General features: G+C 36.5%; 1 protein-coding gene across 2 annotated transcripts in view; it reads right to left on the bottom strand.

The window, feature by feature from the left end:
* Positions 1 to 504: 504 nt before the first annotated feature.
* ANKRD31 (ankyrin repeat domain 31) overlaps positions 505 to 19,381 on the bottom strand; it is a 64,214-nt gene continuing 45,337 nt past the window's right edge. For both annotated transcript variants that reach the window (XM_063180114.1, XM_063180115.1), the window contains 3 exons: positions 16,619 to 16,759; positions 15,931 to 16,027; positions 505 to 2,129 (listed from right to left, as the gene is read on the bottom strand). In XM_063180114.1, the coding sequence (XP_063036184.1) occupies positions 1,978 to 2,129; positions 15,931 to 16,027; positions 16,619 to 16,759 (390 nt within the window). In that variant the 3' untranslated portion in view covers positions 505 to 1,977. The remainder of the gene's footprint in view (positions 2,130 to 15,930; positions 16,028 to 16,618; positions 16,760 to 19,381) is intronic.

Raw genomic sequence — 19,381 nt, 5'->3', positions numbered from 1 at the left:
AGTAGAAGCTTTGTAACTGCTGCAGTTAGCATCACTAATAGCTGCCCATCTTTGACCAGTGACAACCACTGATATTTTTATGCAAAGGTACACTTAAAAAGCATAAATTTAACCTGAGAAAACATGATGGTTTAAGTTTTTTCTCTCTTCATGGATCTTTATATTAAAATCAAAGGACTCCAGCCGGGAAATTAGAGAATATTCACAGTTTTAAGATTTGGGGAGCAGAATCCTACATTTGTTAGTCATATTAAGCCATATGTTGTCAAGCTAATGCCTTTCTCAAGACGCTTATATACAACTAAGAACTGAAAAAAGCCTCAGTGGTAGATTAGTTTTACATACAGCATCTGTAAGAGAGTGGTTTTTATGTATCACTTTGCATTTCTACCTCTTTGCTCAGCTTGCTCATTTAATTTTCTGTCACTGTATCTTAGGATTGCCTTAGGTCATGTAATCATATTAATATAATAGACCAAAATAGTGCTGTCAAATTCTCCTGGGTTTTGTACATTAATTTTATTAGACATCTTGCAACAAAGAAAAAATGTCAAACAAACATGTAATTCAGAGGTAATTTTAATAGTCAAATACCTTTTACTTTTTGGTGAAAACACAGTATTTGAATAAGCACTTCCTTTGAAACAATATGCCTTCAGGTTTGTTTTGCTGCTGCAGTTGTGAGAACACTCCATTTTCTTTCTTTGTGAAACTGACTTTACAAAATACCTGTCACTCAGCAGCTTTTACCTTTTCTGACTTCCAGGCCACTGGCATTTCTTTATTCTTTACGGCCCATTAGGCTACGACTGCTCATGCATCCTAGGGCATAGTACTAGCTCTCTGCACATCAGACCCCTCTCACTTCTCTAAACCAACTTCTGTTTAAGACAGTAATCAGATCTTTGCAGAAGAGCTCTTCGCACTCCAAAATAGCTTGCTGACAGTATGTATTAACAGGAGATACTTCCCATCCTATTCACTGGAGTTAGAAGTAGCAAGTACTATTATTCCATCTCTTCTTATAATCCAAAGAACAAAAGAGCAAGAATATCACTTGAATGCAGATAACTCTCTTAACAGTCAAAACTGTTACAAATATGCTGCTAAAGCAGATTCAAACATTGTAAAATTAAAACAAAAGAAATCCCTCAGAGATTGGGATGAATATCTGAGATGCTGTTACCTGGAAAAATTAGTGTTCCACAAACAGGCTAATTGCATTTCCTGTCATATGCCAGCACATTTTCTGCCTATCAGAGAGATTTGGCTGGAACATGAATGGAATTTTCCTGAGCACTTAAAACGGCTAAGATTCCTCTTTAAACCTCTCTGAGCACTTTTTCCCCTTCTCAAATTTATATATATATAATATATATATATATGTGTGTGTATGTATATATATATATATACATACACCACATAAAGCAAAGCTGATGATGATTTCCAAGGCTGCTCATCTTGATTTTTTGCCTAACCTAACAATTTATGTTACTACACAAACATGCACTGCCATTTCTGACAGCACATGCTCAGCTACAGCAGTTCCAGGTTTAGGTGTAAGAAGTGACTGTGAGTGCTGATGCCTGTCTGCTTCTGTCCTGCCCCATCAAGCACAGGCAGTTACTTTAATCTGAAATTAAAACTTAACTTTAAAAAGTTCAACTTAAAAAGTTCCACGTAAAAGTAATCAGCCTGGAATATAATTCACAATGAGCATCAGTGTGTAAATCCTATCTATTTCCCCATTTCTTAATCTTGCAGTGCAAGAGTAAATATTACTCAGTTCTATACAGTTATCTTTGCCTGCTACTTAGTACTTCCCTGTTCCTCACTTACCCAAACAAATTTTCCATCATCCCAAGTGCTGGAGAAATGATTTATCAAAATGACAGCAGCAAAGTACTTAGTTCTAAAAGCTCAAATGTTTACTTTTAAGTGATGGCAAAGAAAAATTCATTAACACGCAAGAAGTCTTTAGAATCCAAAATCTTTGCATTCCTTGTAGAAATTCCAGTGCTTTTCCATTGCAGAGCATGGTAGAAACTCCTCTTCACGTGCCATTACTATCTCGTGGAATTGAAGAAAATGTGTCAGGCTTTCCACTGAGTTGAACTGGACAGATGACCCTGTTAAAAATGGATGCAAATGATTAATGGAAAGCAGTCACTGGCACTATTACCTAAAAAGGTATTTGTAGTTTGTCAGAACCTTGCAAGTCTTAGTGATCCCTAAGAATCTGTAATGTGCCCCAGGAATCTTGTGGGGTAAGACTTAGGACGTCTTACCAGTATGTCTCACTCAAACCCAGTCCTCAATGAGACAAGGGCCACACTACATCTCCTGGTGCCCAGCCTAGGAAGCTAGCCATCTCAGACATCTCCAGTTATATAATAGGAAAATGCAGTTGCTCTTCAGTACTGCTTGAATTTCATGTAGTATATCTACAGAGGCATGTTCATTGCACTTTCCCAAAATAAGGAATCTCTCACAGAAAATGCCTGTCCTGAAACAACTTTATGAAAAGATATAAAGTGCAGACATGTACAGAAGAAACTGCAGGACTGAACATAAGTATTTTCAATATTTGAGTATCTGCTGGACTGAATTAACTATTACAATGCATAAATTTAAAGCACTTTTGTCAGTACAGGAGAAGGTGAACTTTTCTCACTGTTAAAAAACACTAACAAAGTAACATTGTAAAGATCCACCAGTGAGAAATATTAAAAGACATTGATCCATAACACTACAGATTCCAAAATGCACTCAGAGCTTCAGATTTCAGAGTTACTTGCTTTCATACTTTTTCATCTCCACTTTTTCCCTTCAGCATCCTTGCACAAAGTAACACAGCTTCTGAGCTGCCACAATCAGTCCAATACAGAAAACTGCCAGTGAGGGCACAACCATTACACATAGCAGATGGTGTCAAGAGAGAGAACTCTCATGAAAGTGGAGATGGTTTTTGTTTAAAAAACCCAACAAAAACCGACAACAAAACCAAAACGACAAACGGCAACAAAATATTGTGTCCAAACAACATTCAAGTGTCCTCAAGAAGCAAATCAGGATACTTATTTCAGGATTATTAGATCAGTCAAGATAAATCCTTGTCAAGAGGCACAGAAAACATGTTTGGAGCTACACCAGTTGGCCAGTTAACTTGTGCTTATTACTGGGCTATCTTTCTTTGTTACTACCACTTTTCATTTCTGTCATCTACACCAATTCAAAGAAGCAAAATAAACTCACTGAATGGACAACATCAGTGGTGCCAGTGCTAAAACAAACAGTGCAGGTGCTACACCTTTTAATTCCATGTCTTGGTGACGATTTCCCTGCCATTTCCTGAGTTCCAGGAGCACACCACCCAAAGCCAGCCAAGTAGCAAATTGCTACTAGAAGAGAGAGGCTGGTGTTCAGAGGTGCAAATAGAGTCTTGTGTGTCTTACAAGCTCAGTGCATGTTCAGTACACGTAACACAGTACATAATGGAATAAAATGTACGATCTGATATCTGGAATATATTTAAGTATCACTGACTGCAACAAAGATGGGCAGGCTGCACACCAGACCTATGTGGAAAGTTACATCACAACACTCCTCACGCTTATGAAGCAGCAGTCAGTCACACCAGAAGAAGCCAACTTACACACTCCTTTAGAAGTGAGGTTGTAAAGGTACAAGGAATGCTTGGATAAAAAAAATCACTAAATAGTTTGAAAGACAACTTCAGGTAAAAATGATCTTAAAGTATGCCGGGAATTTTTTAAAAAGAAAATAAACTGGCAGAAACTGAGATGAAACATTTTCATTAATACTGAGTATACAATGGCATGATAGGCATGATTTCTGCTCTAGTTGAAAAAATGCTCTTTTTTTGTTCTGAAATGTCCACATTTTGTATGTAAGTAGAATAAAATTCTTAGCAAAGCCTGTAACTAATTTAACATCCTGTACTGATAGATCATAATTAGAGAAAAGATGCTATTTTCTTACTTTGGAAAGGCTCTTCTCAGCAATGATTTAACTTACTGACTAAAAATTCTCAACTCAAATGTGAATTGTAAGAGAGATAAGACCAAATACATATATTGAAGTCACCTTTTTGAGCAGCAGATAACAGCTTTCTTTGTTGATTCCTTTGTGTCAAATTTATGTTTTGCCTACTGGATTAACATTTTGCAATTGAACATCACTATTCCACCATAAGTACTTTACCTAAGTGAACAATTAACATATCTAATCTCTGTATTCTCCACTTCTCAGTAATTTTAGATAACAGTCAGCATCTAGCAAAACCACAGTAATTTATACATCCTAAAGCTGCCTTTCTCAGTTCTGACACCAGTGTTGGATTAAAAAGTTTCTATATCCACAGATAGTAATTTTCCCATGTAGGTATGAATCAGTATTTTGGTTCCTGTGTTTCTTCCTCTGACACCAATGAGTTCTTTTCCTTTGCATTTTTCTTTCTCAAGTCTTTCTCCCCTTTCTCTCTCCCTTTGCTACTATATTTAATCTTCTGATACCCACTTTGATGTTTTCTTCCTGCACTTTGCTGACTTTAACTCTAATCCCCTTAAAAAAGACTGGCACTTTAGAGGCTGTAAGCAGCCAAGAAAGGTTCCTATACTGTTACCCAAAACTCAGTGCCTCAGGTACAGAAGCAGACTTAGTACATTTAGACACACAAGCAGGGCCCTTCTCTGCTTTTCCACCCTTGCTGTCCTATTCTGTCAGTCTTCTATCATCTTCAGGAACAGCAAGATAAAGTATCAATATCAGAATGAGAGGTTTTCTTCCATAAATATGGGGAAAACACGTTATCTCTTGACAGCTTTTCCATCTTGACAGCTTTTCCATCCTGCTTATCAATATCCCTTCTGTCTTTGAAAGCATCCATTTTAGTCTTAGAGTTTTGAAACCACTCTAAATATTTTCAACTTGTGTTTCCATTTTGTTGCATCTCTAGCAGTCCTTGTCTGCTGTGGCTGTTATGAATCTGAAAATTGTACTTAAGGAGAATTTCCATTAATGGCAACTACACAAATGTCAGACTATAATCTCCAGTTGTATAAGCATTAGTCAGTGAAGAGAAAATTGTCACTTCCGTGCAAAGTCACCATTTTCTGATCATTCAAATAGCTCCTGAAAGATCAGGCCTTAAAAATCCCACTAATATCTACCTTATTTTTCCCAAGCAAGAAAGTACAGAAAGTATCCAAAAAAATGGGTTATGTATTTTACAATTATCTTACTGGTGTAAATTATCTGTAAAATAATTTAAATGCTCTTGCAGTTTAGTCAACATATTTGAGTAAATTTACAAGCATCAGTAAATCAAGTTTAAATGCTTCTATAAAACACCTAATGATGATTACCAGATCTGAGGGAAAGATGAACTGATTTGCAGTATCTGGCAAAGCCACAGGAGACTTTATTCTTTTGAGACTCAAAAGGATCTGGTTCAGAACAACTAGTCTAGACACAGGCTACAAATGCATAAACAAAGAGAAGATCTAAGAACAACACACTTAAAGGTGACAGCATTTGATCTAAACTGCCACAGCGGAATATTAATAGAAGAAAAATCTGTCTTAAGTGCTTTCAAGTTTCTTAGGCCTTATCCACACTCCTCTCAAGAACTTAGAAAAGATCAGTCACAACCCAAGAGTTCCAACATGCACTGTCTATTCAGACCAAGTAAGGCCTCAGAAATGACAGCCAGCAGTTCCTATAAACAACATTTTTGGGCCTTCTGAATCTTTAAATAAAGGTTGCTACTGGACTGAGGCACAATAGTTCTGCCCATGCTAGTGATAATTTTGAAAATAACTTTTCTTTTGGATTAAGTGTTCCCATTACCTATTACACTGAACCTGGACACTAAAACCTGGATTAACACCTGAAATTTAATAACTAAGTTGAAAAGTTCACCAGGGCAGTTCAACATGGTACTGGTTCACTATATTCTACAATTATTCAGGAAGAAGAAGAAATCTCAGTTACAGGATTATGAGTTTTTGTCTAGTTTAGACCAAAACTAAAGCTTTCCTATGCATTTTTTCCCTTTAACCCAGACACATGGCCTGGTACATATAGCTGTTTTTTCTCCAAAGATTGAAATATATCAGTGGTTTTGGTTACAGACACATCAAGAACTTATTTCACTTAATATTCTCCTGAGACTTGACTGAAAGCAAGTAACTGCCTTTTGTGTTCTTAAGGTTTTTAAAAATTGGTATTCATGATCTATCAAATGGAAAGAAAAGCTGGTCGAGACCTGGTATTTTGGAAAAACAGATGTGTGTGGACAGATTGCCATTCTTACACCAGAACTTTATCTTACAAAACACCATATTTTCCCAATAATGTAATATTTTTTTTCCTCTAAATGCATTCACTTTTTTCAGGTCTCCCCAGAGTTCTTGATTCACTTCACATGATATAGATGTCAATTCTTTTTTTCTCTTGTAAATGCTGGAGTCCACATTTGTCCTGACAAACCAATCAGTAAGGAGACATCTTCTTCTAATGAACAGATCAATCATATCAGTCAGACACCTAAAGTTAAAGTGGTGTCCATCCACTACAAGATACAGGCTAGCAGGAATTATGACTACCTGCATTTTGATCCTTTGTGTTCATCTCCATCCCAATGCTGAAAGCATCTTTTCCCCAAGAATTAATCTATCAAGTGACCTAAATCATGCACACTGCATTTTTTGCATTGATAATTACAGAAAAAAATCAAAGGTTATTTATAGCCTCATAGTAATAAATAAATAATTTCAGTTTGGAAGCTCCTTAATGGACTAAAATGACCAGGTCTATAACAGTGTCAGAAGGACATAGAGCACCTCCTGATAGTACCTTAGCTTATGGTTTCTTTCTTCACACATCATCCATGACTCATCATGGATGATCTATAGGTTCAGTTCACCATCTGCCTGTAACTGAAATCTGTATAGCAGTAATGTGGAATTTAATTCATATTTTCACAATTCATTATTTTATTCCATTCCTTCTAGATAAAATTGTGTATTTGAGAAAGAAACATTACTTTCTCCACTCAATAAAGGACAGTATTCCTCAGAAGTTCAAGGTCTGTTTATGTATCCAACGATATTGGCAAAAGCAATGTCATAAAGCAGAAAAAATATTAGGTGTTTAGAATGATTCTTTTTTCTAACTGCTCCATAACAGTGGCCTTTCTTGTTGTACTGTGTCTGCATAGTAAAAGGACTTGCAGGTATGATTAGAGACCAAGTATTCATGCCTTTTATTCTAAAGCATCAGTTTCAATGTTTATGCTGAATTCTTAAATTATGTTTCATATGGTAGAAAGTATTATTCCCACAAATGAACCTAAAGATGTTATGCTTTTTCAAGACACACAGTTAATAGTTCATCTGTTTCTAAATGTCTGAAAAATGTACAACAGAAATACTGCTTTATAGGCTTCTTTAGAGCATTACCCAGATAAGTGATACAAATATATTATTTTCCATTAACCTTATGCATACATCATGTTCTGATATAGTAACTGTTTTTTTCCCTACATATTCTGGGGTATATGGCTGTTACACAGTAACAAATGCTTATTATGTGACATATACTGAATTATTATTTTTCAGGTACCTTGGATTGGTGCATCAAGATATTGTTACATTATTCATTTAATAATACGTCAAAGTCAAGTCCACCAATGTATTTTAGAAATCCAGCAATGTTTCAATAGTCTCTCAGGGACACAAAATGACAATTTACATCTTAGTAGCTCTTTTTTGCTATAGATGTAAAATGATTTTATCCCTAAAGGTGAGAGAAGTATAACTGACATACATGCCAATACTAACTGAGAACTATGCACATCCTCCCATAAAAGAATCTATCTTGAAGACTGAATTTATAAATAAGTAAAATAAGTACTTCTAAAATAAAACAGAATGGCTGGTTCCATTTCTCTTATTAAAAAAATATTTTCTATTGAAAATATTTTTACACAGCTGTCCAGATTACCTTTCAGTTTCTCAATCAAGTCCATTACCATATTTAAATATCAATATTAATGATTTTTAACTCAACATCAACAAAATCATATACTAGTATCCATTCTTAAAAGACCCAAAGATTGCTTTAAAAATAATTGGAGGAGACTATTTCTTGGTATGACTAGGAGGATGTAGGTTTCCAACATATGATTCTTTCTTTTTAACCTATTATGTTATTGCTGTAGACTCGATTATATAATGATTCACTTGTATACTCATTCGAAAGTAAAATGGTTCTCTAAAATTATTTCTAACCATTTTAGAAAACCTGAACTTAATGTGCCAAGATAGTGCATAAAAAGTTCCAGCTCCAAACTTGGGTAATTAAAACCAGAACACTTTAAAATTCTTGCAGTTTATAGCAGACTGAAATGCAGGTTGGAAAAAACATAATACAAGTTATAAGTCAAGTTTCAGTTCAGGTCAGAAAAGTGCTTTGAAAAACCAACAGCTCCTATTTTTCATGCACTGGTAAAATCCAAAGCAGCTATTTTTTGAGTTTTATGTACAACCTCAGAACAACTTCTAGAGCCTTCTCCTACACTATTATCACATGGTGATTGAAAGACTGAATTGTTTGGTTTAAAAGCTTTGTCATAACTTTGTTAAAAGTGTATTCCTGAAAAAAACATCAAACAGATAAAAAAGTGATAAAAATCAAACACTTCCGAAGATAATATCATCAGATAATCTCCTAAATATTTTCACCTCATATTACCAATGTGATGTCAAAACAGTCTGTCTTGTTTGTTTAAAGCAAAGCAGCAGGCAGAAGCCAGTGCCTCTTGAAGGCTGATGTGGCTCACACTGCCTTACATTTATTGCTTTCATAACTAAGACAAGAAAAGACGTGCTCCAGGAAGATAATCTACAACAGTTCTGTTTGTCTCAGTCTTCTCTCAGTCTCCACAGGACCACCAAAGCAGATGAAAATGCTATAGTGCACCTGATTAAGTAAGAAGATGGGTCTGTTATCAAAGGATTCTTTTACCACTTGTTTCACAAAGTAAAAAGGCCAGAAAGCCAATGTTCAAAGCGCTCAGCTAGGAGTTGGTTTTAAGTACTCTGGCTGGACTTCTCAGGAGAACATAGTTTCTGTATCAAAAAAAGGGGCAAAAGTTTTGAAAAGCAAGTTTCCCACTAGATACTGGGGAAAAAAATCATCCTGAGCATGGTTAAGCATAGGAATACCCGTCCCTGAAAATATGCAGAATGTGACTGGACAAGGCAAATTTATCTAATTTGGAAACTGGTCCTACTTTGAACAGAAAGTTGAACTGAAGACCTCCAAAGGTCCTACTGAACCTATGTTAGCCTACGATTCTGTGCAATCACAGTATCATCTGGTTTCTTCTGAAGTAATTTTCCAATGTCAGAAAAATCTGGCTTACAGGTAAGAAATGCAGACATCAGATACTTAGAATTGGTTTCCATGGCATGCAGTCCCTGATAGTTGTTTCTTCCCCTATCCTCCTCTGCCCACCCACAATTTCTGTCCCTCTGAAAAGTGATTTAGTTTTGGCTCTTGCTAGCTACATAGCTCAAGTCTGAATCAATCATGTGACATTTTACCTCCTACCCTGCTGACAGTCAAATAACAGCAGGTAGAGGATTTTGGAAAGCAAGATGAAGGAAGCCTATACCTCAGCCAAGGTATGCAGTTACTAGAAAATACTGCTTTGTAAATTCTGCAGACAGAACTGTGCACTTCTTTGTAAAGCATATAAGCACATAAAGCAAATGCCTGGAACTTTACAGTTCTGAAAAGTACTTACAAGTATTTTGTCCGTAAGCCATAAAGAAGAGAGAACAGTATAATAGTTGCACGTTGAAATCCCCCCAAGACTGAAAAATACTATGGACAGACATTTTTGTCTACAATCTCACTTTTCTTCCCAAGTACAAAATACAAAGAATATATAGTTAATCTCCCTGTCTTTTAGAGTCACATAAATGGTGACATAGTGTAGTTGATGAATATTCTACTATAGGTAAGGAAGAAAAAACACATATGAGATGTCAGGGTTTTGTTTTTTGTTTGTATATGGTTTGTTCACTGGGGGTTTTTAAATATTTCAAGTACTTCTCTTTCACATCACTGTTGCCATTATTAATAGTATGATAAGCTACTACTTCAATAATACCCAGTCCAAAAAATTCAGATATACAGAATCAAGTTCCTTAAGCCATGCTATTTTTGTCAGAAATAATAAACTCGGGTTTATTACATCTTGACTTTTCAAACATTAATGTTATTCGTCATCTTTTCCTGTTTTCCTTCAAAAACACGAAGAAGATAATAATAAAGTTTTCTAGTGAAAGTACTTTCTGATCTAACTGTCTAAGCCTAACCAGAACCTAGGGTTCTGATGTGGAGTACACTACAGCACAAAATATTTAATTTTACAATGGGCTAGATTTGTTGTTTGGATTATGCCACAAAGTATCTTCAACTGTTCAAATATGCATATGAGATACCTGTCCTGAAAAGTTTATAATTTAAAATATAACGGAAGACTGTTGCAAATATGCACATGCAGTGTTCTCTAGTAGCTTGATTTTACACTTGTTTAGGAGCTGACACATATAATAGCTAAGTTTCATTTATCTGGAATGATTTATGAGGATTTAAATGCTCTCCTGTTAAGTCAGCCATTTCAGCATCACAACTTTATACTGGTGTACAAGAGAGGACAACTGACTATCAAGAAAACTGAAATTGATTACCCTTCTATCATTTTCCAGGACTAGTAAAGCCCACAAAGTAAACTAGTTTAAAGACAACTTATACAGCTGAGCTTTACCTTCAGATTTGATTTAGCACAAAGTAAAACAGCGGTGTCATTGTGTATGTGCCTAGTTCTTTGGAAACAGAACTAGAGGACAAACCAATACAGTAAAACCATCTATGGGTTATGAGCCTTCTCATAGCACTTACAAAATTTCATTTAAGAGACTGATTGAAGCACTCATCCTGATATGCTTGCAAAGGAATTTCCTTCTGAAATAGGAGTTTTCTTTTTACAGTTCATTTTAAAAAAAGGTCAAACTGTGAAACTTGAGAAGCTTATATTTAGACCTCCACAGAAAAGATTTGAGATTCACAAGGCAGAGATGTCAAAACTGACATGGTAGATAAATTTTTACGTATTACACTGCATGTTCAGCAGCCTTTTTTCTTCAATTGACAAAATAATTAAAGTAGGTATGAACAAAAAATTTATATATGGAACAACTGTAAATGTACAGTTTGTTAATTTTTTTTGTAACACGTATCTTTAATTTTGTATTATCTCCACTGTCTGTTAATGGTTACTTTTGCTACACTATAACTCTACACTCTTGCTGTAACTGTTTCCATTCAGGACTGAGCACCTAGATGGTTGGGTGACAGTGACTTTATATGCTGCAAGACCATTATTTTGCCAAGCAGAACACAAATAGTAGGCATATTTGAGAAAATGTCAATCTGGCTGTTCATTTGTTCAGCAGAGATACATAACTTCTACAAACCATAGTCTTTGTTACTTTTCAATTAATATCAAAGAGCAGTTAAATCTGGGTTTTTTGATATAAATAAATGTAGCAATCTACTACAGAATTTATTTTTTGTAACTTTACAGACCACCTTCCTCCAAATATTCTGATCTGTCATTTAAGATACGAAGCCAGTTTGCTTCTATTTAAAAAAAAAAAAAAAAAAGATAACAAAGCATTTTCTCCAGAGGTTTCTCAGCTTAATCCTTGCAAGGTCGCTGTAGGGCCTATGTACAGAAGCATTAAGAATTGCTTTAAAATATGGATGTACTTTTAGTTTCCAAAAACTGACAAAGACTAGATTCACTTCTGTTTTCTGTCTTACTGCCTCCCACGGCAGACCTGACTTGGCACTGTTACCCTCGCCAGTGCAGTATTATCTGGCACTGGGGTTTGAGCTGATCACTCCAACTTTGCACTGTGGTGAGTCAGGGTCATCCCTCCACAGTGTAATCACAGGCAGTAGAGGCAAAAATACCAAATGAAGTGCAATAGGCACTGTTCAAATCATGCAAGTATTACAGACGGGGTTTGAAGTGCAATCAATGTAAAATGCAATACTGAAAACACAAAGTTACAAGCTTGGTCAACTACATCATTTGACCAAGATGCTTGGTCAAAGCATCTTCAGAAGCATTTCCACACCACCCTCTAAATTAGATTATACAAGATCATTTAGCAATGTTTATGTATCATATTTCTCCACCTAAATCCAGAAGACATTTCTCCATGCTATTTTTTTTTTGAGACATTTAACTGAGTACTCAAAATGACACAAAGTTATTTTGTTAACTACACCAAAATAGCAAAATATTTCTAATTGTTCAATTCTAAGAGTTGACCATATTGAGCTATGAAAAATGCTGCAATTGGGTCATTTAGATCTAACCTAAACCCTCAGAAGTGTAACCATTTTTCCCCAGCACTCTTTCCCTCCCACACACAAATCAATTCCATGCCACCTACTTTTTTTTTTCCTCTCATATCTCTTGCATAGCCCTTGCATCCACCATTAAGTTTTCTAGACTGCTAAAAAAACACTCACTCATAAATTCCCTGGCAACAGCTGCTTCTCCTTCAGCACACAGCTCTCACAACTTATGTTTGTGGCAGGGATGTGGTGTTTGGCTGCATATTACTCAGGTCAAAGCTTCCAAGAGGCTGAGCAATGCAGCCACTACCAGGATTCTGATAGTGCTGGTGGCTCCTTGTGATAAAATTCTTTCCTAGGAGCATGAAAAGATACTTCTGTTCAAGGAACAAGAAGTGTCTCTTAACACTGATGGTTTAATGCACAGAGAAGTTATGATTTTTATTTTTCTTAATTTGTTTCTTTGTATTTTCACTTAGCCTTATATCACCTAACACATGTAAGGGCAAACTTTCCTTTGCTCCTTTACCAACCCAGCAGTTGCTGCTTTAAGATGACTGGGGCTTGTTTTTTGAGGGTTTTTACATCTATATCTTCCTTGGCAAAATTGCAACAGACACCCTAAAACTCTATCTTGAAAAGTAGTCTACTAAATGTATGTGTTTCATTGCTTGCCTCAAGGAAAACAGAAACACACCATATCACATACAATCATAGAACAACTTTCCCGCTTGCTTTCAGCATTCCTCCTGAGTTTAGTTTAAAATTTAATACTCCATACCTCAAATAACACTAGCATAAACCTTTCAAAACAGCTTATGGTTCAGCCATTAAGAAATCATTTGGATTCCCTTGAAAACACTCTTCTTCCATACAGCTTTGGGACCTTTCATGAACTACATGTGAACAAGTGCTATTTTAATCTTTACAGGTGGCTAATGGTTGTTAAAGGCAGTAAGGGATTGCCTGTGCACAACAATTGGACTAGTCATGCTGTTTTCCAAAGACTGTCTTCCTGAAATAGCAATCTGCAAAATGAATGTGCACATCACACTTACTGTAACAACTGAATAAGCTTTTATTTTAAGCCACTTTGCTGGAATTTCAATGTGAAATACCTAACACCAACATTTGCTTGACAACTTAAATCTGTTCTTCAGCTGACATCTGCTTCTGAATCCTTGTTATTCTTGGTAATTTTTAACAAACATTATGACAAGTATCGGAAAGCATGGAGGAATTCTAATCTATAAAATAACTGTTTATTCTGTTTTCCTGCATACAGATAGTCCAAGAGTACTGCTCATTTGCTTAATGTTTACTTCTCACTCAGGCTTGAATACAGTAATTCTTGCTTTCTGCTGGCATGATCCTAGGAGAGACTGAAGACTCAGACTCAAAGAAGGTACATAAAATTTAGGATTTAGATGACCAATTCCAAAATTGCAATCTCTAGTGCTTCTACTAAATACTTGCATTGGTCTGGGACTGCTTTACTTCATGGGCTCTTCAAGGTTTTTGAACTAACACCCCTAAGGTACCTAGAAGTCTGATGCTATATAAACGTTGAAGCAACTTCTAAGTCTCAACCAAGCTGAAAAACTGGAACATTTATTGTGCTTGCCACTATAGAACAGCAACTCTCTTCTCGCCAAAGGGCCTTGATTTGGTAGAGGTTCCTAAGACACTCTTCCTAAACTGGGCTGTACAAAAATTTCATTGGTAGCCGCTTCTTTCTATTCTACACCAAGATGGCTAGGTGTAGCCACTATCATATATCATTTTCTTCCCACTTCTCCATGCTCTTCATACAGTAACTCAATGAACACTGGGCCAAGGTATGGGAAGTTACAAGGAGAGTGAGGGAGGAGTATTAAAAATAATAGCATTCTCCTCCAAAATTGCTCAAATTCCCAGGCCCCAATCTTCTTTTTTAACAATGCTCTGGGACACACAGAAAAAAAAATCATTAATACAAAAAGCAAAAAAAGAAGTTTGGTTCTTTGAAAAGCAGAAAAAATTTCTACTATACAATACACACAGGCCCTAAGCATATTAGAAAGATAGAAGAGTGCCTGGGCACTCTATGTCTCCAGGCAAGCAGTACAGAATAGTTCACATCCACACTAGCAAACTTTCCTCTGCTTTTGAGCAGGCTGGCTGCAGGCAAAGTGCCTGCTGGAAAAAGCACTTGGAACAAGCTAACTCATGAACTGAGCTCGGAAACCATTTGAGGGTTGTCCAATGAGCAGAACTGTACTCAAAAAACAACCCTGCAGATTAATCCTCTTCTGAAACAATTTAAGGCACTGTTTAATGTCCTAGATATCTGGCCATGTAGTATCTGAAATGGAACTGAAACTGTGAACACTTTGACTTGCCCTCTCAACTTCCCATGTAAGACTAACAGTTAGGCAGTGGCTACTGTCATCTTAAATCACATATCACAAAAAACTTCCTCAAATACTCTTTTCCAGATGACCCTGGACTACCTGGGAAAAACACTTGCTGATCTTCAGACCAACTTTTTTTTGGTCAAGAATAGTTTTTCAATAAACAGATTTCTCTGTTCTAGAAGTTACAATCTTTATAATAAATTTTTCACAATACAAATAATTCAGAAGAACTAGTGAAATTTTCAAAGGCCTATCAAAAAGTTTGGAAACCAAATATAGATCTAAGTCAGTTACACCTGGTATAACTTGAAGTTAATGAAGCAAGGAAAAATAAACTCACCCTCTGGAAGCTCTTAGCCTGAAGCATAACCAGTAGAACACAGTAATTTGAATACCAAGTTAGCTCTTTTGAACTATTATCTTTAAATTTACTTTCAGTATGTTAAAAACAGACCAACCCTGGTATCCAGATTACATGAAATGGAGTGTCTTATCAAATTAACAGAAGCAATCCCAAAGGCCTAAAAGCTTTATGGACTCCAAGTACAACTGGCTGTCAAAGGGACTTGTGTTTCCCTGAGAATGCATTCCTTATCAAAATTAGACTGAAGTTCTTAAGTTTGCTAAGCAGTTCTGAAAAAATTGTTCGGTGTCATCTTGTCATATCGATACACTTTGTTTCTTTTGACTATTTATTTCTAGAGAATTAAGTATCCTCCTAATTATTAGTGTTGCTTGGGCAATAGAATAAAAAAATATTAAAATGGCTTACTCAAAACTTCACTTTATAGGAAATATTCTATTATAAAATGCTACTATTTTTTTTACATAACAACCAAATAATTAGTAACTATTCCCTTCACACAACAAATTTATGGAAATGTAGTTTTTTAGACTTCGTGTACAAATTTTGGCACTACTTACATTTCAAGATTAAGATTAGTGGTAACCATATACCCAAGAAAAAAAACTAGAAATCAATAGAGGTTCTGGTCTTTAAGTCCTTTAGAAATCATTTTCTTCTGCTTTCAGTTATGAAGAATATTGGATTTTAAGTGGTACGTACCCAAAGGATTTCCTTTCTGTGCTGGTAACTCCAAGTCGCTGGAAACTGACGTTTCACCAACACTAAATTTTGACAATTCTGTCCCAAGATATGTAACCTGTAAAAAGAAATCTAGATGGATAACTGATTGCTTTAATTAGTATTTTTTAGGGGTTTTTTCTGATAGGTGTAGAAACCTCACTTTCCTTTTAAAAGTGAGTTTATGCATTTGTAAACCTAATCTGCATCTGTCAAGATCAAGAAGAAATTATGCTAATTTGAATTCTAATTAAAAAAATCCCCAAGTATAATACAGCCCATCTGTAATGCCCTTTAAACTCTGCCAGTATTTTTGCAACAATCATGCATGACACCCTGATACTTCAGTAAGTTTGTTCCTTTTTGTTCAAACTACCTTTTAGTTTTTTCTATCAGTCTTAATCATCTTTAAAGCAACTCCTTCAAATTCCTTTTAACTTACAGTGTGAGCATTCCATGTTCTTTCAACATTCATGATGACTTCACTATACAACTACGTAACCACAGCACTTTCTTTGCTGCTCATTCATTAAAAGTGAGATGATATTTAAAGTTCAGGCTTGTACCCTCTTTTGCTTTAATAACAGTAAAGAGATTAGATTAGATTAGATTAGTGAAACCTGTTACAGTCATTCATTATTGCTAACTGTGGGACTCAAATCAGGCCTACCTTATTCCACACATACTTCCATGTCACAGAAATATCACTTCCTAATAGATCTTTAACCCACTGAACTGGATTCTGTAGTATTTGTCCTTTACTGGTTCTGATCTTGCCATTCTTCAAGAGTGTAGCTTTATGACTAAATTCCTAAAAAAAAAAAAAGAAATAATTTCAATTCATAAATTAACACATATAAGATCTTTGAAATATGAAAAATGCCAAAGAACAACATAGCTGAAAAGTTGCAGCTAATTTTGTTTTTCTCTGGAAAAAAGTTAAGTAATCTAACGCGTCTATCAAAAACTGTACAAAATAAAGATTATTTATTCCACCAGAATAGGAAGCTTTAGCCTAGTAGAAGACATATCTCCCTATGTGTGTTTGTCAGAACTGTATTTGTATTTTAGTTCCTCTTACATATAACAAGGCTTTGAATAAATTAATGTGCAACAGTGAACTCAGGCAGTTACACAAGGCAAATCTGTGCAACAAGAAACTGCTATACGAGGTACGTATATATGTCAGAGTGAAGTTTCAGCAACCAGTCAAACATAAAACATATTTGCACAAAAATTTCACTTATATCAAGGGATATGACTTACATGTTTTAGGAGGAACCTAACAGCCTTACCTTATGCAAAATTAAGGATGAACAAACTTACTGTTAATGCCTCTTTCATAATGTTAATGCAGCCCAGTTCTGCAAACATTTACACCTCTCCAGAAGCACAAGTTATAGCTGTTTATAGGTGAGAAAGTAATGGTTTTGTCATATTGGCCTCCTTTGACTAACGCAGCTAAATAATGCAACAATTAACTCTTGATGAACTCTGTTAGAACCTAGTAAGGTCACTTATCATTCATAAGCTTAAACAATCCAAGTAAGAGAATGATGCACCAGAAAATACTGAACCATCTCCTACCATATCCACTGGCTTGGGGTTGCTTTAAGAATTAAACTAAGACAATTAACCCAAATATTTCAATGAGCACTCAACCAAGTTCCTAAGTTCAGAGTTTCACAACCTAGGTCTAGAGTATTCAACAACTGCATTCTCCCTGCCCAAAGCTAAGCTTAAGTAAGAACTATGTACCAGCTGTATGTTTTTATCAAATACATCTCTATAATGATAAAGAAGGGAAATTTACTGATCATATCTTTGCAATGCAACACACACTGGATTCTAAATTTCGAATTCTGTAGCACCATCTTCCAAGACATAAATGAGTGTCACTTTCATCCTAGTAAAGATCACTGACTTCTTTACATGCCAAACACTAGTACTTGCGGCACTGGGTTATAATTCCTTAGGATCTATGTGCACCAAGCTGCTAATACAGACAACTGTCTTGAAAAATTACAGTAGAAATAATGAATTTTTCATCCTTCCACTCAGTCATCTTGCAGTTCAAACAAATATTACATGTTTGTTCTTGAAAAAAAAGAAGCATGTCTCCACACCTATGATATGGCCTGATATACAGCCTTGTGACTTGCACTACCCTATGTTCAAGAATACAAGACCACACAAAATGGCAGCTCTCAGCAGAAAACCATTCCTGAGATTATAGGTGTAGGAAAAGGAGTTCTTTCTACATTAACTAAATTGGTGAGTTGGCTGAAAAGAACTTTACATATTTTATCAATATGCTGCCCTGGAAATTAACTAGCTGTGTTTGTTTTGCACAGCCTGGTTTATTGTAGCAGAGAGGGGCCACAGAGGCAGCTTCTGTGAGAAGATGCCACAAGCTTCCTCCATGTCTGGCAGAACCAATCCCTCGTGGCTCTGAGGATGGACATGCTGCTGGCCAAGCCTGGACCTGTTGGTAATGTCTCTGTGGTAACATATTTAAGAAGAAAAACAAAACAAAGTGAGCACAGTTTTTCCTTGCCAGAGAAGAGGAGGAGATGAGAACATGTGAGGGAAACAACATGGAGACTCCAAGGTCAGTGCAGAAGGAGGGCAGGAGGTGCTCCAGGCACTGGAGCTGAGATTCCTCTGCAGGCCATGGTGCAGACCATGGTGAAGCAGCTGTGCCCCTGCAGCCCATGGGGATCCATGGGGGATGCAGAGATTCACCAGCTGCCCGTGCTGGAGCAGGTGGATGCCTGGAGGAGGCTGTGGTCCAGGGGGAGACTCTGTGGAGAGAGGGGGCCCTGCTTCCAGGCTGGAGCAGCCTGTCCTTGGAGGACTGCACCCCACGGAAGAGTGACCACACTGCAGCAGTTTGGGGAGGACTGTCTGCCCGTACGACGACTCAGGTTGCAGCAGTCTGGGAGGACTGCTGCTCATCACACTGGAATGGAGAAGTTCACTGAGAACTGTGTCCTGTGGGAAGGACCACATGACTAGTAGGAAAAGGATTCCTCTCCCCGAGCAACGGAAGAAAACCTTGAATGATGAACTGACCAAAATTCCCACCAAAATCCAGTCTCCCTGTACTGTCAGTGGAAAGGAAGGAGGGGCTGGGGGAAAAAGGTGTTTTTTAAGGGCTTATTTTTACTTCTCATCATCCTCCTCTGATTTTGTTAGCAATAAATTCTCTTTGTACATCTAAGCTGACCCTGTTTTGCCCTTGCAGTGTTTTCTCCTGGTCCTTATTTCAACTCATGAAGCCTTCATTAAATTTTTCTCTCTCCTTTGCCCAGCTGTGGCAGGAGAGGGCAAGCGAGTGACTTTTCTGTATGTCTGGCATTTGGCCAGTGTCAAATGATGACACTAGCTCACATCTCAGAATTCACTCAACAATTCCCTCATATGCTCAATA

The sequence above is a fragment of the Melospiza melodia genome, chromosome Z (assembly GCF_035770615.1).
Source record: "Melospiza melodia melodia isolate bMelMel2 chromosome Z, bMelMel2.pri, whole genome shotgun sequence".
Classification (NCBI taxonomy): Eukaryota; Metazoa; Chordata; class Aves; order Passeriformes; family Passerellidae; genus Melospiza; species Melospiza melodia.
The sequence above is the reverse complement of the archived record's forward strand: the minus strand, read 5'-3'. Positions and strand labels throughout refer to the sequence as shown.